We start from the raw sequence: 26,804 nt of genomic DNA, 5'->3' as shown, positions 1-26,804 counted from the left end.
TGAATGTCACTTTGTCCAGAGCTCCCCGTGGCACCCTCCTTCTCATCCTGCAGGTTTGTTTTACTGGCCCAACCCCAAAGGGCCCTTTTCTGATCCCCATCACTTCTCTTCACTCTTACTTGATCATTATCCTCTGCCCTCACCCTGTCTTGTCTTAGGAAGATATGAGAGTCCGCCGTCTCACACACATACCGTGTTCCCCCGAAAATATAGACATAGCTGGACAATCAGCTCTAATGCGTTTCTTGGAGAAAAATTAATATAAGACTCGGTCTTATGTTAGATAAGACCTGGTCTTATAGTAAAATAAGACCATGTTTTATACTAATCTTTGCTCCAAAAGACGCATTAGAGCTGATTGTCCGGCTAGGTCTTATTTTCGGGGAAACAGGGTATAAGAATATGATCAGTCTGAAGGCAGAGACTGCCTATCTTATCCTGCACCGTGCATCCAACCCAAAGAATAGCACCCAGCACACAGTAGGTACCCAGTAAATATTTGATGAATGAACGAAAATGTCAGCATATCCCATACAACCCCTATTCTCCGTTCTCTTTCTAGAGTCGATAATATTTCTTGAAGAAAATTAAAAAAAAAAAATTCTTGGGCTTATCTGGACCCAATAAAAGAAAAAAAAAGTTTCTCTCTTAAATCTCTTGAAAATGGACAACAGAGGCTTGGAACACCAAGTTCTTAGGGTGAGCAAGCAGAACCTGCAGGCTGAGATCTAAGAAATGAGACCTGGCTGGTCTTCAGGCATAGGTTGTGGGGCTGGTGACTTCACACATGATTCAGTTAGCCCAAATTTGGGGGGGATCCATTTCAAAATCAAAACCTCAATATGGAAAGCTGAGGTCGGCTTTGTTTTGGCATCCCTACGAGAAGGCAGGCTTTCTGAAAAGACGCTACGTAGATAACTCATCCACAAAAGGGGCGGGGGGGGGCACTGCAAGAGGGAAAAGGGAGAAGCCTCAGGATCAGGCAGATTTGTCTGCTAAGGCTTCAGATGAAAACCGATCCGGGAATGCGTGATCCTCCAAAAATCCACCAGCCCCCAAAGTGTTTAAGTTACCCCTCTGACCACAGCCACATGGAAGATGAAATTAAACCCCACGGAAAGAGTTGACTTTTTTAACATTATGCAATGTTTGGGTGAAAAAAAGGGGGAGATATCAAAAAAAAAAAGAAAAGAAAGAAAGCTCATCTTTTTCCCAGAGGTTAGCAAAGCTATTTCTAGCTTTTAATGATACATCTCAGCATCACTTCATGGGTAGTTTTGAGAGGCGTGAAGGCGGGACTCTCCTGTTATGTAACCCATTTAAAGTAGGAAATTAGCAAGTCCTGAATGAATTCTGTTACTGTGCTCTGACTTCTGGAAAGTTTGGAGCGACTACAGTTCTATTTTGAGGTGAGCAAATTCATCATTTATAGATCTCCTCACAAATACCGCAGGGTTTCATGTCACCCTTACAAGTTTCATAACAAAAACAGTTCAAGTACTTGGGGTGTTGGAACATTGCGTCTCAAAACCTTATTAGCCTGAACAGTAAAGAGGGCAAGGCTTCCCAGTTGCCAATTATTCAAAACTACAAATATCCAAGATCAAATAAATATTCATCTCCCGCCCCCCCCCACGCTGTTTTTATTTTTTTATTTTTTTAAGTCCAGCAAGAGAGTCTGGTCAACAACATAAAAAGAAATGTCTGTTTTTAACAGAGCTGCTTGGCCATGAAATAAATTCTGAAGCTATGAAAGCAGCGTCTTGAAACAGAGCAGTTGGGTACGCTGGGCCTGCCTGGTGGTTGAAAACAGGAAACAGAAATGTTTTTCAATCTTCAAGCTCCCTCTTGTGGCTCGACTGGAGGAGTGTCTGCAAGTTAATGGAATTTCACTACAAGCAAAAGCGGAGTCTGTAACTTTGCACCTATAGCACACGTTTAAGGAAAAGTACTGTCCGTAGCTTGAGCCCACGTCACCAGAGCTGACAGCATGCGTCCCCCAATTGCCCAGAGGAGCCACTGTTGATAGGGACAAAGCTGATTTACAATTCTCTTTCTAATCCATAACTGAAAATGGCCCTTTCAATCAAGAACCAATGAGAGGAAACCAGCAGCCCACACTGCAGAGAGCTACTAATGAAAACATCTGGCCAGCTGGATGTGTACAAGGCTGCTTTCCTGAGACACAGGAGTGTATACTGCTGGACTCCCTTGGAAAGGAGGAACGACTCCTCCAGTGTTACATATGGTAACACTGACATGTGCAGATTCTATTAGGGTTTCATAACCTCAGTACTACTGACACTTGGGGTCGGATAATTCTTTGTTGTGGGGGCGGTTTTGTGCATTGTAGGGTGTCCTGTAGCATTCCTGGGCTCTCATGCCAGCAAAACAAACCCACTCTACTTGTGACAACCAAAAATGACTTCCAACATCGTCACATGTCCCCTCGGGGACAAAAATCACCCCTGGTTGAGAATCACTGGATGAAATTAATAAAACATGTCCTCTGCTTCCTACACAACAGCTTAAAAACCTCGTTTGCCTAAAACTTCAGTGACCATATTCCTAAGTCTTCTATCACCTGATTAAAAAAAGAAAGATATCCCAAAGCAATCAAGGACTGCTATAATATGAACCTTAGAGAATGTTTTTCTCCTTTTTTCTGTATATGTCGATCATTTTTTGAAATTCTGAAATATCTGGAATAGACAACAGTACAGAACAATAAATAATACATGGGTTTGGGGTGGGGTTATTTCCCCCCCAAATCAAAGTCATTTTTTTTAACCAGAGAAAAAAACCCATTTACCGTTTATATATCATTTTTTTACACACAAAATAAAAGTAGTATAATAAAAAGCGCCCATTGTGACACCAGAATTCATGTTTCCGCACCAATTAAAAATGATCTCCAAAGGCATAAAGTACACAAGCTTTATTGGGCAACAGCAACGGGCCACGCTGGCAGACAATGAAAGCAGAACCGCTCGGATCACACGCAGGATCACATGTGTGTCATCACGGGATCGAGAGAATTTAAATCATCTGGGATTTCCTGCTAAATTAAAGCACACTGCACCAGAGCCCCCCTCTAATCAAAAAAATGCCGTCCTGGTGAACGAACACTGACAATGAGGATTACATACAAAGAGACCTAATGAGCAACTCGATGGAATATTTACCATGAGCCCCATCGCAGCCAAATAATAAATTAGCCACGATTTTTCTTTTTGCGAATACCGCACCCCCTACCTGTCCCCCCCAAACACAATATTCACTGACATTGTCCAGTGACGTTCCGACTGCACCCCCAGCCTGGCTGTGACAGAAAGGACAGTTTCGCAGGTAACGCTGCTTTGGCATAAGGTGCTACGAACACTGCTCACACAATGTGACACTCTTCATTCAGTTCCATCCAAAAACGTACTTTTTCCAAGATGAAATGAACATAATTAATGGAAATAGTTCATAAGAAGTATACATAAGTGGCGAAGTGTTACATTAAAAGAAAGGGGGAGAAATAAAATCTGTTGTATTTACAAAGCTCCTTGTAATTTTCTTAATGAAAAAGCTGGGAGTGATGGAATTTTAACCCAAACCAAATCTCTCTTCAAACAACGTGGGATGACCACACACACACACATACACACACACACACACTCACTCACTCACTCAGAAACACAAAAAAGATTAAAGATAAAAACAGCTGATAGGTGTTTGCCTTGGGTAGGATGGAGCGGAAGAACACGTAGGTCCCATTTGCAATTTTGGCAAAGGTTTAAAATACTGCCCCATAAAGGCGTGAGGGCGTTGCTATCCTCACCCCAGCAGAAACAAAACAAAGTATAAAAACAAAAGTCTGGAGGAACAAAAACAGGCATATCATCTCAATTTCCGATGAGCACAAAACTCAAAATACATTCAAAAGTTGTCAAAATACCCTAAATTTTCAGCAGAGAACATACTGAGGAATGGGGAAGCAGATGTTGGTATTTAAGATACTGCTACCAAAAAGAAAAAAAAGGGGCGGAGATTCCCTTAAAGGAAGCTAGTCTGTGATCTGGATAGAATACTACTAAGAGTGGGAGAAATCCCAGCTCGTGGCCCCCCAGCTCCAGGTAGCTGTAAACAGGGGACTCGCTCCAACGTCGAGGTGCTCTTCACTGTTTTGTGGTGAAGTCCTTTGTCCCAGGCAGCCCGAGTCAATGCGAGCAACCTCGCACCATCGGCAACACACACGTGTGTGGGCACGCTCTCAAAATTAGAATCCAAACTGTCAGATAAGAAATCACTCAAGAGGAAGAAGCTTGTCTGGCCATTTTCTTAGAGAAAGGGAGGAAAAGGGGGGAGGGGAAGAGAAACCAACAGATCCCATCTTGCCCCCCACACACCCACCCACCACCAAAAGATACAATAAAAGTCATGAAATAATGAAAATGCTTCCTCTGACAGAAAAACCTAGTGTTGTGGAAGGGCAGTGAGGGGGACCTGTCCTTTTCACTTGAAGGAGGCGTTTGAACAGTTGATTGTGGCCATGGGGCCTCTGGCCTCCAATTCAACCAGCTGTTGGGAGACTCTGGTCCCACTGAGTCCCAAGGTGAGGGGAAGGTCTCAGTGGTGCTTCCCAAGTTCGTTCCAGATGGACTGACGAGCCAAGAAAAACGTCAACAGAATCTTTACGCTTAATGTCTGTGAACTCAAGTTTCCTGTAAAACAGCTCAGGTGTTTTGTTGGTTGGTTGGTTGGTCTTTCTCACAAATAAGGTAACTCACGGAAGTACCCGCATGTACCCTGGCTCTGTCGGGATTACAGTCTGATGTCTGCGGGTAACGATTACGCACACTCAACCGACTGCAGCTCCCGCTCTTTGGGTCTCCAGAGTTTGAGAAACACACGTGTGCATTCCTAGACACTCAAGGACCCCAGCAGGTGGTGTGAGCAAGCTGACAGTGACAGGGGTGGTATCCCTCTCTCCCTGGACTGTCTACACCAGAGTGTGGCCGAGACAACAAAACAAGGACGTTTTTGGTGGCATGGACGAGCATCCTTCGTCTTCCAGGGATGTCTTCTTCAGCTCCCTCTTAGAAGCTTTCTCCCTTCAAGATGTCAAGCAGTACCTTAGGTATTGACTTTAAAAGTCAACTCACACATTTTGATCAAACTTGGGAATTAAGGCAAAGACCAAAGAGACCAACTTCATCCCCTGTATCTGCCGGAAACATTAAAATTTCCTAACAAGGAATCCGTGAGACCTACTTGCAGGTGCCATTGCCTGTCTGCGAACAAGGCCAGGTTCAGGGTTTGCAAACTCAGAGTGGAACTACTTAGGATTTCCAGTTTTACAGTCTGACTTCCAAGAACACAAACTGAGGCGCAAACAGTTTGAGCACCACGTCCTCCTCTTCTACCTTCAAAACTGCATAAAATCACGCAGTGAAAAAGTTAGACCTGCTCAACCTTTCTCAAAGTTCTGGGCGAAGATTCTATTCCTAAATAACCACTCTTTCACTGCACTGGACACTCTCTGTAGCTCTTTTCTGGAGGGCAGAAATGGCTGGAACAAAAAGGGGTTGGGAGAAACTGCAGAATCTTAAAACCCAACAGATGTGATGCCAATAACCAATTTACCAGCGCCTCAACTTACTGTCATTTTATAACGTGTTTTAGAAAGGGCAAGGTAAATACACGAGCATATCAAGGGTGCTCCAAAGACAAGAAACCATTGGCTCCCCATATCCCCAACCCTCCGAGAGCAAGACCACCTTCAGGTAGCGGGCAGGCATCAGCAACCAGGCCAGAGCTTACGTTTCTGACGCACACACAGGAAGCGCCATGCTGACGGGTTGAAGGGTATGTACTCATAAGGAATTAATCACAAACCTAAGATATCAAACACAGTCAGCTCTTGAAAATCAACCCTTATGGCATGCATATGTGGCTGCTGCGAGAAGTGACTGGGAAAGCCCAAGAACGTCTTGCCCTGCCACGTCCAGTGCTTGCAAACTGCCTTCTTCCTCTGAAACGAGAAGCCACAGCTTTATAAGAAACACACATGCATGTACTCCATCCTGGTGGGGGAGGGGTCTCTACGACTGGCTGCCGTTCGGTACGTTCCCGGGGAAATCTGTAGGCTGGAGCCCAGGGCCCAGAGCTGTAGCCCGGGCCTTTTCCCACGGGGGCTCCTTACTTGAAGCTGCCACCACAAATGACAACGCAGCAAGATGCCTCTGCCGCTGTCCCTTCGTCCCCAATAATTCCTCCTAACAGGAAACAGGTTTCTGTGCAAGTAAAGAGACCCAATCCTGACCTTTCCACTTTGGACCCAGGGTCTCAGCCACATGTGCCGTGTTGTCTAAAGAATTACTCGAGTCTCTTATCACCCTGTCGACAACATTTAGGGGCTGTTCGGTGGCACGTTTCTTGCTAAAACAACTCTGCTGTAAACGTCTGAGGGTGTCCTCAGACAGCCACAGGCTTTATAATTGTTACCAGGTCTGAACAAAGCAGGATAACGCCTTTGAAATTCTTTTACGAGGTGGCAGGTGACACTAACTGGAGGGGGGTGGATGTTGAAGGAGACGAAGGGTAACATCTTGGCTTTACGGCACTCTCTGTCCCTGCCTCTCCTTTGATTTTTCTAATCCTGGGAAGCCAGTTCAGCTTCAACAAGCAGGGCTGCCTTAGAGAGGGTGTTTAGCATTTCCAAATTGGATAACGTTTTACCAAATGTCAGTGTCTTTTCCCCCAAACCTACGCCAAGAGCTGCACATTTCTCCGAAACCAGTTTTTGAGAGCGAGAAAGACGTAAAGAGTACACACATTAGGGTTGTTTTAAAAAAAAAAAAATCCTCTACAATCTTCCACTAGACAGAAACTTTTATCACATGACCACAAAATTCAAGTCATAAGGAAGCTTGCACAGTGACCCAGATAGAAGTGTCTTGGCTGAGCCACCAGACTGAACATATTCACATTCGCTCAGACAGGAATCACCAGGGGCCCCACCGGGCTCCACCGGGCCTGCGTGGGCCCCTCTTCGGAGCCTCCCTCCTGTGTATTCAGTGTTCGGACGTCGTGCAGAGCCTCGTCACATCCAAACTGCACGCGTTAGCGATTACTGCAAGGTCCACAGGGGGAGGCTAAGATAAACGGAACTTGAACTCTGTCCATCAGGGACGCAGAGACCGGAGTCTCCTCAACCGAGCGCCCAGCCTACGACGTGAGCTTCGAGTAGCTGGGGGGAGAGAACCGTCTTCGTAGGTACTTGAGGATGTAGAGGGGGAGACAGCTGACCAGAGTGATAACAGAGACTTTCCACAAGAACGACAAAGTGGCGATGAAGTACACATCTGTAAGCAAACAGGGAAGACAACGGTGAGCGGGCAGGAATGTTCCAGAAGGTGCATGCAGTCTACAAACAGCCGTCACAGCTATCCCCCCGGTCACACACACACGGCCTCCTAGCCTTGGCTCCTTTCCTCCACTCTGCCTTTAAGGGGACATGCCACCGGCTAATGGCCCATAAAGACTGTCAGCTTGACTTTCCTCACTCTCTCCTTCCCTCCCTGACCTGCTCCTGCAGCTTCCTGATAATTCAGTGAAATGCTCTTTTCAACAACTCGGAAAAGAAAACTACGGGTGAAAAACAATTCGCACAGGTGTTTTTGATTTGGAATCTGACAGTTGGAGTTTTTCCTTCCTAAACACAGCCGCCGGAAAGCAGGAAGTGACCCTCAAACACACGTTTCTGCTTCCCAACTTTTCCCTTCGTCTGAGTGATAGTCACAGAAAGCCATGAGATGGATCTGAGAGTGACACAAGGCAAACGGAGACGCCCTGAACAGAAACAGAGTCACCTCGGGGGCTTTTCCTGCTGCAGGATGGTAAAACCTGCAGTTATCAGGAGTGACAGCTTGTGGCTTTCAACAGTATACCTTCCATCCTGCCTGAGTGCAGGATGGGGAAAATGCAGCTGGCATTGATTAAGTACCTACTAAGTGCCAAGCCTAGGACCCACCATGTGCTGCTCAGCCGGTCCTGTGGAGGGTCCACATCTAAGGCAACTGACCGCAAGCTCCTGAGAATTCACACCTTCTAAGCCTCTGGAACCACCCACCCCCAAGCAGCTTCAAGTCATTGAGCACATAGTAGGTGCTCACAAAACCCATTCTAAGGAACTTTGAGGGACAAGTGTGAAACTGTTTTAAGACTTCACTTTTCACAAGGATACTCCTTTCTCTTTACCAAAACCTTTTTAAGGCGTGTTTGCTGATACACAAGAGACGTGATCAAAGACGCTCTCATGGTAAGGCAGTTGGTCAACCAAACGATAATGATAAGTCCTGCCCGACTATCGTTCATTCGTGGGCAAGACCTAGATACCTGATAACTCCATAGCTCCACAAAGCCTAGCACAGTGGCCAGCTCCCTGGAGAAACCCATCAGGTCCTTCCTGAATTAAACAGAATCCCCTTCTAAGCCAGGCAGCGTGCCGTGCTTCTAGAAGAAAACACTACATTGAGATCACGCCTGACAGTCTCAGTTCCAGAAAGCTGATGCACAACTGCCACTCGTCCCCAGAAACACCAATCAGAACATGACGGTAGTTAGTGCAAAGGCCGGTCGGACAAAGAGCCCAGGACCCGCAGGCTGGGGAGGCTGCTTCCTTCGTAAGCTGGTGAGACCTCTGGACCTGACGAACAGGCTTCAAATGCAGGGGGGCGGGGCTCTTACCAATGAATTCGTGTAAGAACACCAGGGAGGCGATGTAGCAGGCCAGGCTGAGCAACTCGGCCACCGTCATCAGCCAGTGCCAGGTCTGGATGGTCAGGGCCACCATCAGCAGCTCCGTGAGGATCAGCGACGTGAAGGAAATCGCCACGATATGCACAAATTCTGACTCGAACAGCAGCAGCGCCCCATACATGATGGTACTCCCTGGAAACGCAGAGCAAGGTCCAGGTGGGGAGGGGCCGCCGGGCCCCACGGCGCCCTCTCTACTGGGCACCGGTCCTCCCGCACATTCCCCACCGCGGACTCTCTCTGTCCAGTCACGTCCGACTCCTGCTTTGTTCTTGGTTTTTTTTCCCATTTAGACACGAAAGGTACCACTTGTTAACTGAGTGGTGCTTTATGGAGGTTTTAAAGAGGCATCACATTCTCGTTTTCCTATTTTCCCTTTTGACTTCATATAATAAAGAGGCCGTAATTGTTTGGGGGGGGGGGGGGGGAGAGTGACTGACTGAGTGAGTGAGTGAGGGAAAGAAAGAATAAGAGGGAACAAGAAATTTAAATGTATTAGTAAAAAGGACAGAAATAGGTAGCCACAAAGAGAGAAACATGTATGATTCCACCTATACCAGGTTCTTCAAGTAGTCATATTCACAGAGCCAGAAAGCCCCTGGTGGTTATCGGGGGCTGCGGGGGCAGGGAGGAGTTTGTTGTTTGAATGGGTACAGAGTTTCTGTTTTGCCAGCTGAAGAAATTCCGGACATCTGTTCCACCACAGTCGGTAGACTGAACCCCACTGAACTGTGTACACTTAAAAAGAGTTAAGATGGTAAATGCTCTGTTCCATGTTTCTTACGAAATGAGAGACATAACCAAGAGGGCATTCAAAGAATTGTGTGTCTCTACTGAGGAGAGGAAGGAAAGTGGAGGAAGGCAGCAGGCAGGTTTTTATCTAGCATGACAGGCATTGAATAGACAGCGTCTCATGTCAACCAAAAACAGCAGCAACATAAAAAACAACACTTAGACGCACGGCCAGGAGATATGAAACTCCGAGTCCTCACATGACGGCCCGTGACAACAGGACTGAAGATGGAGGGGGTGGAATGGAACACCACTGCACGTTATTATGAACTTTTATGCAGGACTTGCTTTCTTTAACTAGATGCATGTATTATACACTTTGATGTACGCCTTTAAAATACTCCCCTCAATTTTTCGTAATGACAGTTTAACCTCCTGCCAACAAATACCACAGTCTCTACACTTTCTGATTGTGCATCCCCTCAGTAAAAAAATTAAGAATGATCCCCCAATATACAATGTATATTTGTAAATTAGACATGTGCAGATGTGGATAGAAGTATTAGGACCACTGTATAAATATATACGTTAGAAAACATACATAAAGATATCAATTCCGAAAAGAGTGAGAAAAAAATAAACACAAATAAAGGCTTTGATATTCTCTTTTCATACGCCAATCAATTGTCTGCCAAAGCCTCCACAGTCTGAGGGACCACTAAAATAAATATGTTTTACAAAAACTACAACTTCAGAAAAAGTATCAGAACATTCCAGAAAGTAATCCCTTTTCGTTACAATGGCTTGAACACCTCAGCAGGTTTTGATTAGTATTCGTTATATTTTTCTCTGACTTCATCTCATTAAGCTGACAGCACCACCTCACATATGGGACGTTCACTGTGCTGAACTTTCAAGCACTTAGCACGTGCCAAGTGGGGCTCCCCCCCCGGGGCACTCTGTCACGCTTCTTACGGCTGTTTTAGGATTCCAGCTTCTTCACGTTCTATAGACAGCAGACAGTAAAGCTGACCCTTGGGTCAAGGCCAGAGCACAAGACAAGAGGCGGTTTCACCCTTCCTTACCTTGACAGATGCTAATCAAAACCCATATTAAGAATGTCTTGTAGGACAACGGCCGTCCCTAAATGAGAGAAAGAACAGGTTACCATGCCAGCTACCTTCATGCCACTATTCCACTAATGAGAGAGGCACCTGCCTGTTTTCATCAAAATAAGTGGCTTACACTTATCTGAATACATTAAATAAATTATGTTTTCTAAAGAGACTTGATAATAGATAGGAGTAAGTCTGCCCTTTAGTAAAAACCCCTTGAGGACAAATAAATGAAATTACACCCACCACCACCACCACCACTACCGCCACATTGTTTTAGAAGTGTACACAAGAACATATCTAGGAGCAGACACAAGTTGCAGCTTCAAAATGGAACTGTCAGGGCTTTTTAAAAAGTTGATAGTTGGGGGCAGCTGGATGGCTTAGTTGGTGAGAGCGTGAGCACTCAACAACAAGGTTGCCGGTTCAATTCCCGCATGGGATCGTGGGCTGCGGCCCCTGCAACTAAAGATTGAAAACAGCAACTGGACTTGGAGCTGAGCTGTGCCCTCCACAACTAGATTGAAGGACAACGACTTGGAGCTGATGGGCCGGGGAGAAACACACTGTTCCCCAATATTCCCCAATAGAATTTATTTTTTAAAAGAAATTGATAGTCGGTTTGTTTTCAATTTACATATTACTGTACTATTTAATTTTCTTTACATGTGCATATGTTATTTTTTTAAGGAAAAAAAAACTCCTATGCCTTCCTCCCCAAAGCTACCAGTTCAATTGTGTTCAAAACAGGTATCTTTTATATGACGTATAAAAGAAGTAGAGATGGAGAAAGAGAAGGAAGAAAAGGGAAAGATGGAGGGAGGAAAGGAGGGAAGGAAGGGAGGGAAGGAGGGAGGGAGAAATGGAGGAAAATGGAGGGAGGAAGAGAGGGAGGGAGGGGGGATGGGGGAAGGGGGTTAGGAGCTCAGTGAACCTTGAGGAGATCCTTGTAGAGCTCTGGATACAGCATGGCAACTTCTGACTTGACATCTTTGTCCAGGACCAGAGAAAATACAGGAAACATGGTGTAAATGGTAGAGTAGCTAGGAGAGAAAATCACCACAGGTAAGACCCAGCCAGCGGAAGGTGAGCAATTTGCTCCCCCAGCCTCTGGAGCTCAACTTCCATTCACTGATTCTCCAACTATGTATTGAGTGTCTATTACGTGCCAGGGCCAGTAAAGCACTGGAGATTCAAGATGAACAACAGACTAACATGTCTGCCCTCAGAGTGCTGCTGGTCAGTGAGTAAATATACAAATCCTATAAACTACAGTGTACGTTGGAGCACGGGCTAAGGAGGAAAGTATAATGGGGATGAGGGAAGAAGACACAAAGTGGGGTGCAATTTTAGAGAGGTGGCCAAGGGACATGACATTTATAAACACCCACAAAAGGTGAGGGGGCAGACATGCCAATATCAGTGGGAAGAGCATCTCAGGCAGCATGCACACTGAGTGCAAAGGCCTGGAGGTGGGAATGTGTTATCCTGTTTGAAGAACAATAGGTGGGCAGTGCGACTGGAGCTGAGTGGGGGAGGGTGAGAGAGGAGATAAGAAACAAGAGGGAATAGGGGGGCCAGGTCATGGGAGGCCTCGTGAAACACGGCTCAGGGAAGCCCTGGCTACATTCAGGCATGTTTTTTCACTCTTCCGGGACCTGACAAAGGACAGTCCATTTTTCCCATTAGAAGCAGGCAGAATTCCAATGCTGCTCTCAGGCTGAACTGGCAAAATATGAAAAGCTGGTGGGAGTACTTTATAAGACTGTCTCCTGGGGCCAGCCAGCCTTTCTGCACTTCTTATAACCAGGATGCGCCCTGCATGCATCTATCTAGGGCATGGGGTAACCAAACTCCACCTACCTGGGTAACTGAAAGACTGAGCACATTCTCTGGAAAGGTCAAAAGGAATGTCATGAGTTTCAGGTCAGGAATGGGGATGGGTTGGACGGCAGTAAATGTCCAAGTGACACTTTGTCTAACGGGTCCATAGCACGTGGTGGTCAAGCTCTGAGGTCCATCCGCCGAGAAAACAAGGTTCTGGCCTACCTTGGAGACCCAACATCAGGACGTTCCACTGGGGTCAGCCACACAGGGAGGGTAGTTTCCAGACCTCCCCTCTTTCTCTTTTTCTAAGACGCCAATGGAATCGCTGAGTCTGTAAACCTTCAATCTTGCTTTGGTTGCCCATCAGCCAATAACCTCAGACTCTCGTGGGTGAGCGTTTTTCCCTCACCAGGTACAAATGAAGTGCTATGGACCACAAGCCTACCAGACTTACTTCCTCAATCTGGTTACGGGCTTAGCAGTTCAAAAACTTATTAATTCAAGAAAGTTCTAAACTGCACGGCTGGACCTGCCTTGACTGGCTATTTGGGCATTGAAGGGTCTTTATACAATGTTTCTTCTCTCTCCTATATCATTTCAGGGACGTTTCATAAAAAATTAGTACTTTGTCTGGATTTCCTTACCCAATGATGAGGAATCCTTGGTAGAGAGGAACGGAGGCAAAGTAAAACACGGAGGAAAAGACAGCCTGTGCAACGGAGAAAGGAGAATGTTACCAAAAATCATGACAAAAGCCCCATGTTTATGTTTATAAAAACAACACCCAACTCTTACAAGGCACTTATTTTACACCAACACTGTTGTAAGTGCTTTCAATATATTCTTACAACAACCCTATGAAATACTGTTATCATCCCCATTTTACAGCTGAGAAACATAAGGCACAGAGGTTAGTTAAGTGAGTTGCCCAAGATCACCCAGCTCATACACGACAGAGCCAGGAGTCCTACCCAGGGAGTTTAGCTCCAGAGTCCACTCTCAGCCCCTTTGTGAATATTTGATGAAGTTCCATGAGCTGGACCCAGGAACGCTTTATATATGAGCTCAGTGAAATCTCCAGAACCACCATGAGATTGAGTCCTAATGTCACCTGCATTTCACAGAAGGGGAAATGGAGCAGGTAAATGGCACTTTGGGACTCTAACCCACCTGTCTCCAGAGCCCATGCTCCTCACAGCTCAGAATTCCTGCCTTTCTGGGTGTGCAACTGATACATAAGTTTTGGCATATGTATGGTGACTGACATGGAAAAATATTCTGCACCATGACGATATAAACCAGTTCTCCTAGAGGGTGGGGTTGCAATGAAGGCTTTACCTCTTGTACTATACGTTTTAGTAGTTTGAAATTTTTACAAATTGCAATTAGACAAAAGCAATGAAGACATTTACAAACCCTTACTGAAACGTCTGCTACCTAATTGGGAAATTATTAGCTACTGACACTGGAAAATAGGCTGATCAAATCAGGCTTGATGCTGTGGCACTTCCTTCTCTGGACATGTACAGGCTAACAGAAGGAAAGTGGTCTCAAAGCTCATTTCTATTAGTATAAAACCAAAAGGAATCAGGGACAACTGTGCCCGGAGGCTTTATAAAAACACCAGAGAAAGGCTGAGCCAGCCTAGTGATTAGAAAGACAGTCTAACCAGAGACATCTCCCCCTTATCACCTGCTATGGGTGTTCACTTGGCACGGAGCTCAGAACGCATGAGCTCAGATGCCACCGAGGGCCGTGGCCAGGGGCAGCCCTGGTTGCCCCCTGATCATGATTTCAGAATTGAAAGGGGAAAGCCATTTTTCAAATGACTTCTCACCCAGGCTGGGATGGTTATAAAATGTCAAAAGCCTGGTATTTGGTTTTGCAAATCAACATCGAGAGCCTCTTTCTTTGCCAGGGCTGAGCTGGCCACAAAGCCTTCATCTTGGAAAGAAAGAACACCTTGGGGAAAACAAAAACGTTATGTCCTTATCTATCAAACAGACCAATGCCAAGAGGCAACTCCAACGGGGACCTGCTCTCCGCCAGCCACTTTCAGCACAGTGGACAGAGGTTAAGGGCATGTTTCTACCGCACAAAGGACGATTTCTCATCGTGGAATTTTTTTTCTGAATCGAGATTTATGGTAACGCACAGGCCTTACAGAAGTCAGCTCATCCAAGCCAGCTTTTGTGTGTCTGCTCAGGGACAAGCTGATTAATCTCCCAGTGATTGAAACCACAGTACTATCCAGTTCAATTGATGAGCTAACGTAAATTACAAGTACAGATGTGGTCTGATGAACCATACCAGCTGTTTGGGTTTAGATCATTGGGTTTGATGAAAATCACTTGAAGGCCCCTACACTCCAAAAAGCAGTCGATATTAAAAACATACAGTCACTCCCCTCCAAAGGGCATGGATGAGGCCAGGGGAGGGTGAATTCTCGTGAACATAGAGCAGCACCTCCGGACTCACTCTGAAAGGCAGGATGGTATGCCCTTCCTGTGTGATTCAACACCTTTCCCACCGATAAAAATGTCACCTGATTTTGTACATTACCCTGTTTTGTTTTTATTAATAATGGTAAGGGTACCTTCAGCACTTGATCCCTTAGAAAACTCTGTTTTTCAAAGCAGCCCTGTCCAAGAGGCAAGGCAGGTCTTATCCCCATTTTACAGGTGGAAAAACTGAGGCCTAGAGTGGTCAAGTGGCTTGCTCAAGGTCTCACAAATATAGTAAGCCCTCACTTAATGCTGTCGATAGGTTCTGCGACTTTGAGTGAAAAGATGGATAACCTAACTAATTTTTACCAGAGGTTAGCTGATTTAAAAAAGAGCTATGTTCCCACAGCATCTCATCAACGTTTTAGTAAAATGATACTGAAAAAATCGTCATTATTGCAACGAAATCAATTTTTACCAGAGGCTAGTAGATTTAAAAATAAGTTCCCGCAGCACCACACCAAGTTCCCACGGCATCATACCAATGCTAAAATAAAACGATGTTGAACAAATTGATGTTATTCGGGGACCTGCTGTACTTGGTGGCATCGTCAGAAAGAGACGTGGGTCCCAAGACCTATCATCCCAGGGTTCTCACCACTTCACTGGGGATATTTTCACCTGAATGCCCACAGAGGAAAATCAGTCGACAATTTTTCAACACCCCCAGTTTTCTTTCCTTCCTTTTGGCCTTCTTCCTAGTACGCAGTTAACTCCTACGGCCCCTCTATATGGAGGAGGAGGAGACCGCAATTAAAGGCACAGGCTTGGACTCTCCCTGCCTGAATCGACGAAATCCGTGAGGGACACCGCACAAATCCCTCACTCTGAGCCTCAGACTCCCCATCTGTAAAACGGGCACAGGCTACTGTGCGGATCGCATAAGACACAGCATTGTGAACACTTAGCCTGATGCCCAGCATGCAGGAAGCACGCCGCAAAAACAAGTTATTCGTTTGACGTTCTTCTCTGTTGGCCCTTATTTCTGCATGTGGAAAACTCAGTACTCATTCGACATTCTAGTCTGCTTTTTTTTCGTCTGGCAAACTAATTGTAACAACTCACTCCCAACTATCATGACGCCAGTCCTTTACGTGGCACCCACTTCATGCCCAGCACTGAACAGGCAGCACTGCTACCACTCACATCCACTGCAGGAGTGGCTTCAGCACCCAACATGGGGGCTGTGGGCAACCCGAGGTCTGTCAGTGGCAGTGTGGCCTGCTGGGGGGGTCACAGCTCCAAAGCGTAGCCTCACTCCCAGGCTTTTTCCAGGATAGCCATGCACACCTGTTCAGAGGTGCCAGCTGCCCACCCACCTGCATGGTGCTAATACAGAGGCTCCTATGGATCACGAACTGGCTGAGGGCCGCTGAGCGCTTGTAGCTGTTCCGGCCATGGACCATGAGCAACCGGCCGAGATGCTTAAACTGAGTGATGGAGAAGTCTGCAGCCAAGGAAGCCTGTTTTCCTTCCTAAAATCCAATGAAATTGGGCACCGTCAGAAACACAAGAAGAGGTCAAGGCAAACAGAGTTTGGTTTTGTTTTTAATTGAAAAAGCAAGACACTGGAAGAAGATCTTTGAAGAATTTCAATAGAGAGATTCTTTGGTTCCAAGCTATACACAGTTGGTGGTCCAAGTCTACATTTGATTTTTAAAAGAGGAATTTACTTCAACAAAAAACATTTTTAATCACAGACAGTTATAATTTGGAGGTCAAGTGGATCTAGTATTAAGCCTTGAGGGGAAGGCCCACCCCATAATGTGTTTGAGAGGTGAAGAATCATTCAAAGATAGGCGTTTTATAACACTTGGTGCCCGGGGCGGGGGTGGGAATCAGACACTACTAACGATACTAGTAGCAGTGGAATATTCCTGAACATACTGCTCTGCACATTTACAGAAGTGGAAGTCACTTATAGTGCAGCCACATAATGGAATTTTATCATTGTAAAAGGTACACAATGGATGCCACTCACAGGACTGACGGATATCAGGGCTTCCTAATGTGATGTGACAGGAAGACCCAAATTCCCTGTAGGTGCTACTCACGCCAAAAACACAGCACCCGAATCCAATCACTCTAATCACGGATATCATGGGACATTCTACGACCATCTCAGATGCTTCAAAAGTATCAACGTCATCAAAAACACCCCTTTCCCCCGCCCCCCAAAAAAGTGTCTACACTAAAGAAGATTTAAAGAGACATGAAGACATGCTAACAAATGTAATGTGTGATTCTTCATTGGTTCCTGGAGATAAAAAACAACAAAACAAAACAAAAAACAACTTTTTAAGGACAACTGGGGAAACTGGACTATGAAAATTATGTAATATTCTGGTCTCAACACTACATTTGGCGGGGGGAGATGTTATTTTCTCTGTATAGAAGAACGTCCTGGTCCCTAAGAGGTCCATGCTAAGGTATTTAGGCTTCCTGTATCTGCGACTGCCTTTCAACTGATTCAAGGGCTGAGGGGAGGAGACGGAGAAGGTGACGGATATTAATAACTGGGAAACTGAAGCAAAGAGTCGATTGGTCTTCATTGTTCTATTTCAACTTTTCTGGAGGAGAGATGTTTTTCAAAATAAAAAGTTTGAGGGAAGGTAAAAAACGATGGATCTGTATGTTCTGATGTAGAAAGAAATCCAAGATGTAACAGATTTGAGCAAGATGCATTGTATAATGTTTTTAATTTAAATTATACATGAAAATAAAACGTATATAAGATATGTGCATATATATGTATGTGTGTATGTACATAGGTATATGTGCACATACATATATATACAGACGTGTGTGTATACAGTATATACATGCTCATAACCAATAATACACATACAGACAAAAATTCTGGAAGAGTAGTAACCAATGTTACTAGTTTGATGCAGCTATCTATAAGACAGGACATACTTTACCCATTTCTAAATTATTTTAATTCTTTACCACTTATAAGTGACCACTTACTCCTTTTAGACTCCAAAATCAAAGGAATCAGAATATAATTTTAAGAGGACATGGTTTAGTTCTACATAGAAACGTGTAAAGAATTCTATCTATTAAACTCAGTGTGTTTCTTAAAACCTGCGTTAAAGAAATCTACCCAGATTTCAGACATAACATCTCATTCGAGGATCGTTTCACTCTGCAACTTCAAATAAACGCCAACTTGGAGGAGAGCCCCAAAACCAGAAAGGGGGGAAGAGGACAAAAAAGGCCTATGGACTAGCCAGACCCATGACAATATGGAACAAAATGGACACGGGAACATCTCTGGCCCTCACTCAGGACCTCTGTACTCTTACTTTACACGAAGTTCTAACAAAGTTGGTGACCGACATTCTTGCCAATAGTCATTTAGAGGCGGCAGCGTAAACTACCAGAGGCAAGCAGACAGTTGACAAGAAAGGAAACAAAAAAACTAAGTTCTAACACACTTGAAATAATACCAGCTGCCAAGACCTTTCAGCGAGGGGCAAATCATGCCACATTCTTCCATAATCCCCAAGAAGAACAACACACACACTGTGATAACTGCCGCTTCTACTGACAATGCCCCCACCAAGGAAAAATGTGAAGTCCATTCACCGTACCCTAAGAATAGAGCAACACACTTTTTTTTTGTAATTTAGGTTTTCGCAAGCAAAAAACAAATCAGCATGTGTCTATAAGACACAGTGATACGGATTCTGACTTTCAGATAATCAAACTAAGTAATTAGGCTACATGGTTTCTTAGGCTTTGTACTTCTAATCTAGAACTTCCAGAGGCACTACAGCTGTATCTTTGAGGGAAGAAGAAACTCCAGCTGGTGGAGCAGAGCGGCTCCCAGACCAATGACACACCACCCAACACTTTCACACGGAGCGCTGGGCTGTGTTGACCAGCAAAAAAAAAAATAACTCTCCAGAAAATCCAGCAAAAGAACGTTTTATTCGGGAAAAGAAAAAGGAAACAAAGCCACCAAGGAGTGTGTATATGCATGCTGGCCGGCCGGTGTCCCAAGCAGCCGCCCACGTGGAAAAAAAAGCCTCAAGACCAACATGGCTTCCCCCTTTATTCGCATCCCTCCCCAGAAAATTACCACAAAGTTCAACACGAAGTCAAGACACGAAGTCCAGCTCCACCCCTGGTCCTCCCAGCTCTATGGTTAAGCATCTTAAGATGCCAGTTCACTTTTATCCGTCGCGGGCACCTCTGCTCACTACTCACCTTTCCCTCCACGCCCACGCCGCAGTCAGATTCCTGGATCATACTGACATCGTTGCCTCCATCACCTGTGGGTCACCCAAACCAGAGAGAAAGGCCGGGAAATTGGGGAGAGGCAAGAAACACGACTCCCACATTTCATTCTAACTTTCAATAATCGTACATGTTTTCCGTGCAGTGAATGCTTGCTAACCGCTTTTTCTGCACTGCCCCCTCCATGTACCACTCCGACAGCCTGAGGGAATCAGGTTCCTGTTTTACAGGCGGAGGAGTAGAGAGTCAGAGGGACCAGGAGACTGGCCGAGGGTCCCAGCCATCGATCGGCGGCGAGGGGACCATGTCCACGCCCCACCAGTGCCACAAGCCCTGCCTCTGAGGTGGGCTGTGTGATTATTTATCAGCGATGACTCACACCGCACTTTTGAACATTGATTGGGCACTGGGGCAAGCACTTTTTAAATGCTACCCCATTTAATCCTCCAAGCACAGCTAGAGGAAACCCCTGGAATGATCCCATTCGACCAATGAGCAGACTGAGGCTCAGACGGGTGAGGGAAGCCACTGGGCACCCAGCCAGGAAAAACTGGCAGAGAGTGGGACCCAGATCTAACTGCTCCGTGTGTGGTCTTCACCCCTCTGTCATGCTGCATCCTGTGTCACTGGAAAAAGAAGTGCAAGCTGAGGAGAAAAGCCCTCGGGCACACTTCTCTCCTCTTTCTCAAAGGGAAAGAGTGAAAATAATAATTATAACAAAAACAGAGCCAAGTCTGTGGGGGAAATACATGACCTGAGTAAAGTGGCCTGGGGAATCTGAGGCGCACAGCAGCAGAATCCAGTTATCCTTACAGAAAACGGATCCAGCACGCCAGCGGAACAGGCCAAGCCAGCCGCCACCTACCTACAGCACAGGTGAGCTTTCCGGTGCGTTCCTGGAGCAGGCGCACGATCTGGGCCTTCTGGGTGGGGGCGCAGCGGCAGCAGACCACCGCCGGGCACTGGCAGGCCAGCTCCATGAACTCATACTCGTAGTACTTGAGGCAAACCTGTTGAGGGAGGAAGAGGGACGGGTCAGCCAAGATCATTTCCACTAGGGCAGCAGGAAGGAGCCTGTGCTCCTAGGAGGACCCGCCTGGCGGGGTCCCTGTGCCCACCTCCAGCGAGTCTCCAGAGATGACCAGGGCGCAGTCGTGCTTCCTGCGGAAGGCGTTCAGCTCAAGGTGGGCCTCGCCACGGTTGGTCACCTGGAAAGGAAGAGAGGGGTGAGGAGGCTTTGCTCTCCAGAGATGGTAGAACAACAAACAGTGGCTTCCTGGAACCGGCGTGAAGACAATGGCCATCCCAGCCAAGGACCCCTCCGCCTTCCCTGCCACCAGACCGGCAGCCAAATTAAATCCTGTTTGTTATGATTCTGTGGGAATCGGGAGAGCCGATATACCAACCATCACCTTGCATTTCCCCCAAGACGGCCGTGACCCACATAATAAAATACGAGCTAAAAATGACTGCACTTTCATTCTGTGCCAGGCCCTGTGCTCAGCACTCTTCACAGATTTTCCCCATTTATTTCTCACAAGGACTCTACGAGGTGTGCAATAACAGCTCTACTTTACACGTACAGAAACTGAAGCAGGGCAAGACTAGTTAGCCTGCCTAACACAGCTAGGACACCGTGGAGCAGGCATCGGAGAAGCCAGGCATCTGGCAGGGGTGGCCGGCTTTTCTATAAAGGGCCAGATGTTAATTAACCACTGGAGGCTTTGCGGACCTCACAGTCCACTCCACCTAAGCAGCCTCAGACAGTACGTAAACAGTGGGTGTATGTGCATTTCAACAAACCTTTATTTACAAAAACAGGTGACCAGCACACGGGCCATAGTTTGCAGCCACTAAATTTTAGAACATATAGTCGATTCTCTTTATCTGCAATACCGTTTTTCCCTGAAAATAAGACCTAACCAGAAAATAAGCCCTAGCATGATTTTTCAGGGTGCCAGCGCCCTGATGTGTCTTTTGGAGCACAACTTAATATAAGACCCAGTCTTATTTTGGGGGAAACACGGTAGTTATGTTCTACAAAGTCGCTGTGAGCACAGAATTAGCAAACACCAAACCTTTGCTCGTAGCGGAAAAAGGAGTAGATTCCTGCAATACAACTCATGCCTGAAGGAAGCTTATCTCGTGTTTTCTCTGAGGCATCACCTCCCTCCTGCACTTAGGAACACTAGCCAGCACTTCCGCCCTGTGCTGGGGGCCATTTTAAACTGTGAAATCGCTAACAAAAAGCACAAAAATGCCAAAAAAAAGGTGGCACTAAATAGACTGTGAAAAAGACTCTTGCTTACAGCATGAGAGCTGAGACAACACGGCAGGGTGTCACCTTGTTTGACCTCAGCTGGGAACGTGCACATCAGGCATCCAAGATTTTTCAGCGTTCTGCACGTGTCCACAAAGGACTCTGAAAGCACCTCGAGTATCGATTTTCAGGTTACAAATAAATTGTAGTGAGTAGGTAAATTTGCAAATGTAGAATCCATGAAAAATGAGGATTCACTGTATCTGCCTCTACACAATGCTGTGTGTGTTATTCCCCAAACTGCTGGATTTCTTGAAGCTTCTTTGTGCCATGGACCAAAAGGCAGGGATGACGGCAGGCCCCCGTAACATCTAGAGCCTGGGCAGTTGTCCGGCATGGTGGCTCAGATTTCAGGTAAGTGGGACAACTACATCCTGCCCCGGGGGGGGACACAGTGCTCCGCACCCCTCAACTCAACAAGGCCAATCACAGCCCTTGACTCCCAGCCCTGGTGCAGCACCTAATACCTGCTGTGCTGTGTGGAACAAGTGCTAGCCCAAGCGCAGGAAATTTCTCCTGTGCCCACCCAAAACACCTCCTTCTAAAGGCTCCCAAAGGTGTGCCTTCCGGAGGCAGACAGGCCAATATCTGTGATCTGGAATTTGTTTCTTATCCAAAGACTTGGCCTGCAAGGGTTCAGGGAAACCCCGGACTCATACGTACAATTTCACGTGTATGAGCTTATCTGCAACCCTTCACGCTGATCGTGCCTAACTTTCCTCAGCTTCTCAAAGGGACCACGATTCCCACCAGGCGAAGGACACGGTGGTAACACAGGGCTGTAACGAGGTTCTCCGGAATCACCCCCGAAGGAACCCTTTAGCCTCACCTGGGTCATCCAGTAATTCCACCCAAACCGACGATGTGAGCCCCGACCCTCGGTGGTTAACAAGCTTCCCTCTCCCCTCTTCAGGGGCCCACTCGAGGTTACGAGGTTACAGGGCAAACTGCAGCATCACCCCATGAGGCCCCAACGCAGAGAACACTTTACCAGCCGAAAAACGTGGATGTCTTGGTTTCTGGTCACCAGATGTGCATTCTTCGCTGTGCATGTAGCTGTCTCCAGCTTGTCCCCTGTCAGCATCCAAACCTGAAATTACGGCACGAGAGAGGCCCTCTCTGTGAGTGTTTGAGGCCAGCGTGTGTCGCCTGCGTCGGCTGAACTTGATGTGTCCCATTTACCTCCTCCAGGCCCAGTGTCCCCCACACAACACAGGAAAACACCCCGTTCACAGGCTTCAGGACGCTGAGTGACCACTGCTGGGGGTCAGCAAATGCTGCTGCGACACTTTCAGAAAACCATTTGGCTGCACGCTTAGGCAGACAGCATGAAGCTCAGCTTCTGACCTTACAACCCTCCTTCTGGGAGTTTTTCTTCAAGCAATAAATACTCTCAAGGCAGGGGAAGGTGTATGGCTGAGGGGTCACTTCCATGTGCTGCACGCAACACTGATTTGTCTTGCTACATATGGTCTCGCTACCTGGTTGGAGGTCTGTGAGGAATCTCATGGGCGTGAAGCCGAACGATAAAACGCTGGTGATAAACGTGCCAGGTTCTTCCACACTTTATAACAGATCACTCTGCATGTCACTGCTGTGGGCTCAGAGAGGGTAGGTGACTTGCCCCTGAAGCCACACAGCTAGCAACTGTCCTGACCAGAATCCAGGTCTTCAAAGTCCAAACGGAATGTGCTTTGTGCTCTGCTGGGTTCACCCATTAACCCTTTGTTCTCCTGGCTCCCGGAAGGGAGGGGCCTTACAGTCATCAGGCAAAGGAAATTTGGGCGGTGAGGGAAGTATAGGAAGAAAATAACAAGGCAGGCTTCCCGAGTATTCACCATGCCAGGCACCCATCAAATGCCGCCCAGGTTTGATGTATTTTACCTTTGTGGGAACTTTGAGGCAAGAAACGGAAGCACTGAAAAGTCAAGCTACTGGCCAAGGGCCACAGAAGTTGTCAATGGAGCGGTAGGACTTGAACCCAGGCAATAAGGTGGCGAGGATGAAGGCACCAGGCCCTTCCTCTGGGCCTTGCCTCTGGGTTTGACCCTGATGTGTGCCAGCCTTTTCCCTCAATGTCCCATCTGACCTTAAAAACAATATTGTTTTAAGTGATCCCAGTTGGGTACTAGTTTTCAAGGTTTGCTGTAAGAGAGCAAACAATGGGAAAGAAACTGAAGGCTCAAGTTCTAGAAAACCATGGAAAGTCATCAGTACACCATGCAGCAAATGTCCCACGTGGGGACAATAGGAAGGGCACTGCAGGTAAATGCCCAGTCCCAGCTCCACACTTCCCAGTGTAAGAACCTGAAGCCAACTCGCTTGGCCTCAGTCGCTGCATCAGGGAAATGGGCTGAAATGCAAAGTTTCCAAGTTTTAACCCTTTTCTGGCCTGTGAGAGATCATACCTTAGACCCTAATTATAAACTACCCTGACCCATCCCCAACACTTGCCTTCCCCTCCCATTTAACAAGGGAAACCGGAAGGAGAAGCCCAGTCCACACTCTGGGTATAAAACACGGCGCCTTTCGGAAAGAACGGTGTTGAAAAGAAGAAAAACCTCAGGACCAAGCCAGAAAAAGACAACTGGAATCTCCAAAACTCTGAGAGGAGAGGTCTGAGAACTGGGCAGCGACACATTTTAAAGACCGCAATGCAGCAGAAACTGGCCCTTCTGACATCAGACTATTTCTCCAAAAAGGGGATCTTGCTGGTAACTTCCTGTGAGCCAAAGGTACGTGACAGAATTCGGTTTACAAAAGTCCACGCCCGCACGCGTGTGAGACCCCACGGACTTGACCCTGCCTGGAGCTCCTTCATTACTACAAGCCTAATCCACATACCCACAGAGCCCCGCTCACACGCGCTTTTGCCAAATGCAGGCCCGAGGACGCAGCTGAGAGCTGCTTCTGGGCGGAGGCAGGTGGTACACGTTCTCAGGAGCTTCTAGCCACTGAGTTTGCTGACCCCTTTGCTTGGCTTCATTAGATGTAGTCTGCTCCTCAGACGCCCTCTACTGGCCTCTTCTGGTTAAACTAGTTAAATATAATTATATATATATAATTAAACTAGTTATATATAAACTAGTTAAATATATATATATTTTGGCCCCATACAGCATGTAAACATGGCAGTCAGTTGGGGCAGGCAGTCACTCCACTAGGTGGTCATTCGTTCACCCAGATCAAAAGAAAGACGACTGGCTGGCTGGCTGGTCACTCAACAAGAATATAATGAATACCCCAAGCGTGCTGGACGTGACTTGGTACTTAGAGGTAAGGAGATGCACGTGGGCCTGCCTTCATGGAGCCCGGCCTGGTGAAAGGGGACAGCCAGGAAAAGCGAACACATGGCTTCCAAAAACGAGGGCTCTCAGGGTGGCAAGTGACCACACTGGCCCATCTGAGACAGGGCTACGGGTCACGGTCCCTGCATTCTATTACAACTGCCGGGTCTCTCCCTTCTGTCATGTTTGCACTCTGCTGAAGGGACACCTGGTCTGATTCTGGGATTCGTTTCCGCACGGCGAGTTATTTCAGCAGCCAGCAGGCTCCCCCTACCTTGATGCCAGCATTCCTCAGCGTCTCCAGGGTGGGCCGCACGTCCGCTTGCAGCTGGTCTTCCACTCCGGTCAGGCACAGCAGCTCCATCTCCATCTCTAGGCTCTCGATCACAGTGGCCACTTTGAGAGAGCGGTCGTGCACACTCAGCTTGGCCTGGACATAGCGGGCCTGGGACACACCAGGGGACACAGTCACAGCTTAGGGTGGGGAAGTGCAAGGCAGACTGACATGTGGGGTGGTCCTCGAAGGGATGAAACGGAGGCTTCCGGCCTCCTTCCACGTTCACCAGCCCACACACTGCAGTTGGACAGACCCGAGCTCCACCCTGGGCTCTACACCCACCTGTTGTGCGACCTCCAGATAAAGTCGCTGAACTTCTCTTGAGCCTCAATTGTTTCCACTCATGAAACAGCAATCACAGCCCCTACCCCGTGGGGTTGTTGTAAGGATTGGCCCAACTCAAGATCTCAAAAAACAGTAGGTTCTCCCACACAAAACTTGCAACTGAGTAATCTAAAACCCTTCACCGGGTTTTCTAAAGACGAAGTCCCATTTCCTAAGACCATCGACCCAACCCTTCTGTTTATCCCCTCTTTATAGTAGAGGCAAAGACGAAAATCAAAACCCTCTAATGGACTGACTCAAAACTTGTGCCTTTAAAATAGAAAGGGAGGTGGAACTGATCAGGACTGGAACTCCTTTTAAATAAAACTTTACAAAGAACTCAAACTCGTAAAAGACATAGACCCAAGCAGTTTCTCTGGGTGGAGCTGGACAAGGGCTCCGGAGCCTGTCCCCAACCTCACCGTGTGTGTGTGTGTGTGTGTGTGTGTGTGTGTGTGTGCGTGTGTGTGTACATATACACAAGGTCATTACAGATATTGGTACGTGCAATGAAGAAAGTTAAACAGGGTGACGGGAGGAAGTGATGAGGTGAGGCTGCCTTAGATGGAGAGTCCAGGAAGACTTCTCAGAGGAGGTGGCATCTGAGCTGAGAGCCAAAGGAAGTGAGGGAGTGGGCCATGGAGCTCTGGGAAGAAAGACAGAGTTCCAGGCAGAGAAAAGAGCAAGTATGAAGGCCCCGGGACAGATATGAACCTGAAGTGCTCAGAAATGAAGTCAGCATGGCTGGAGCAGAAGGAGCGAGGGGGATATGGGAGGAGATATGACGGGAGAGGTGGGCGGGGCTGAAAAAATAATGGAAAGGTCACAGGACCGCTTACTTCAAAGTCTTGATACTGCTCCTCTGCTAGAGATTTCTTTGCCACGACGAGCACACGCAGCCCCTCCCGGGCCATGTTTCCACACTGAAAAGCAGATGGCGGTCAGCGGAGAGCCACACTAGTCCCTGCCTCTCACTGAGCGGGGCTGGACACTGAAGTGGACAGGTCGCTCCCCAGGGCACAGGGAAATGGCAAATCAGAACACTGCTTTCCCCTAAAGCAATCTACTCCGAGTAGCCCTTCTTACGGGGAGGCTGCATCGTGGCCGCTGTGGGCCAAGCACGGCCTGCACATAGTTCCCTGTAACTGGCATAGTACACGTTTTGACATTTTAGTCAATGTTTTAAGATTTCACAGACAAACCTGGCTTTCTGGCTTGTTGGGAAAACTGAACCTCTGACAAAACCAGGGGCCGCTTCCCCAAATAACTATGATCAACAATGGCTGAAATGCCACTTCCATGCCA

At 47.0% G+C, this 26,804-nt stretch overlaps 1 protein-coding gene across 4 annotated transcripts in view; it reads right to left on the bottom strand.

The window, feature by feature from the left end:
- Nucleotides 1–2,923: 2,923 nt before the first annotated feature.
- ATP9A (ATPase phospholipid transporting 9A (putative)) overlaps nucleotides 2,924–26,804 on the bottom strand; it is a 113,548-nt gene continuing 89,667 nt past the window's right edge. For all 4 annotated transcript variants that reach the window (XM_033094602.1, XM_033094604.1, XM_033094606.1 and 1 more), the window contains exons 17-28: nucleotides 26,339–26,422; nucleotides 25,113–25,283; nucleotides 22,543–22,641; nucleotides 20,350–20,439; nucleotides 20,097–20,241; nucleotides 19,202–19,266; nucleotides 16,303–16,458; nucleotides 13,124–13,188; nucleotides 11,587–11,695; nucleotides 10,623–10,680; nucleotides 8,737–8,940; nucleotides 2,924–7,352 (exon numbers count right to left, since the gene is read on the bottom strand). In XM_033094602.1, the coding sequence (XP_032950493.1) occupies nucleotides 7,216–7,352; nucleotides 8,737–8,940; nucleotides 10,623–10,680; nucleotides 11,587–11,695; nucleotides 13,124–13,188; nucleotides 16,303–16,458; nucleotides 19,202–19,266; nucleotides 20,097–20,241; nucleotides 20,350–20,439; nucleotides 22,543–22,641; nucleotides 25,113–25,283; nucleotides 26,339–26,422 (1,383 nt within the window). In that variant the 3' untranslated portion in view covers nucleotides 2,924–7,215. The remainder of the gene's footprint in view (nucleotides 7,353–8,736; nucleotides 8,941–10,622; nucleotides 10,681–11,586; nucleotides 11,696–13,123; nucleotides 13,189–16,302; nucleotides 16,459–19,201; nucleotides 19,267–20,096; nucleotides 20,242–20,349; nucleotides 20,440–22,542; nucleotides 22,642–25,112; nucleotides 25,284–26,338; nucleotides 26,423–26,804) is intronic.

Source organism: Rhinolophus ferrumequinum, chromosome 23 (assembly GCF_004115265.2).
Source record: "Rhinolophus ferrumequinum isolate MPI-CBG mRhiFer1 chromosome 23, mRhiFer1_v1.p, whole genome shotgun sequence".
Classification (NCBI taxonomy): Eukaryota; Metazoa; Chordata; class Mammalia; order Chiroptera; family Rhinolophidae; genus Rhinolophus; species Rhinolophus ferrumequinum.
Note: the sequence above shows the minus strand (reverse complement) of the source record. Positions and strands in the feature narration are given on the sequence as shown.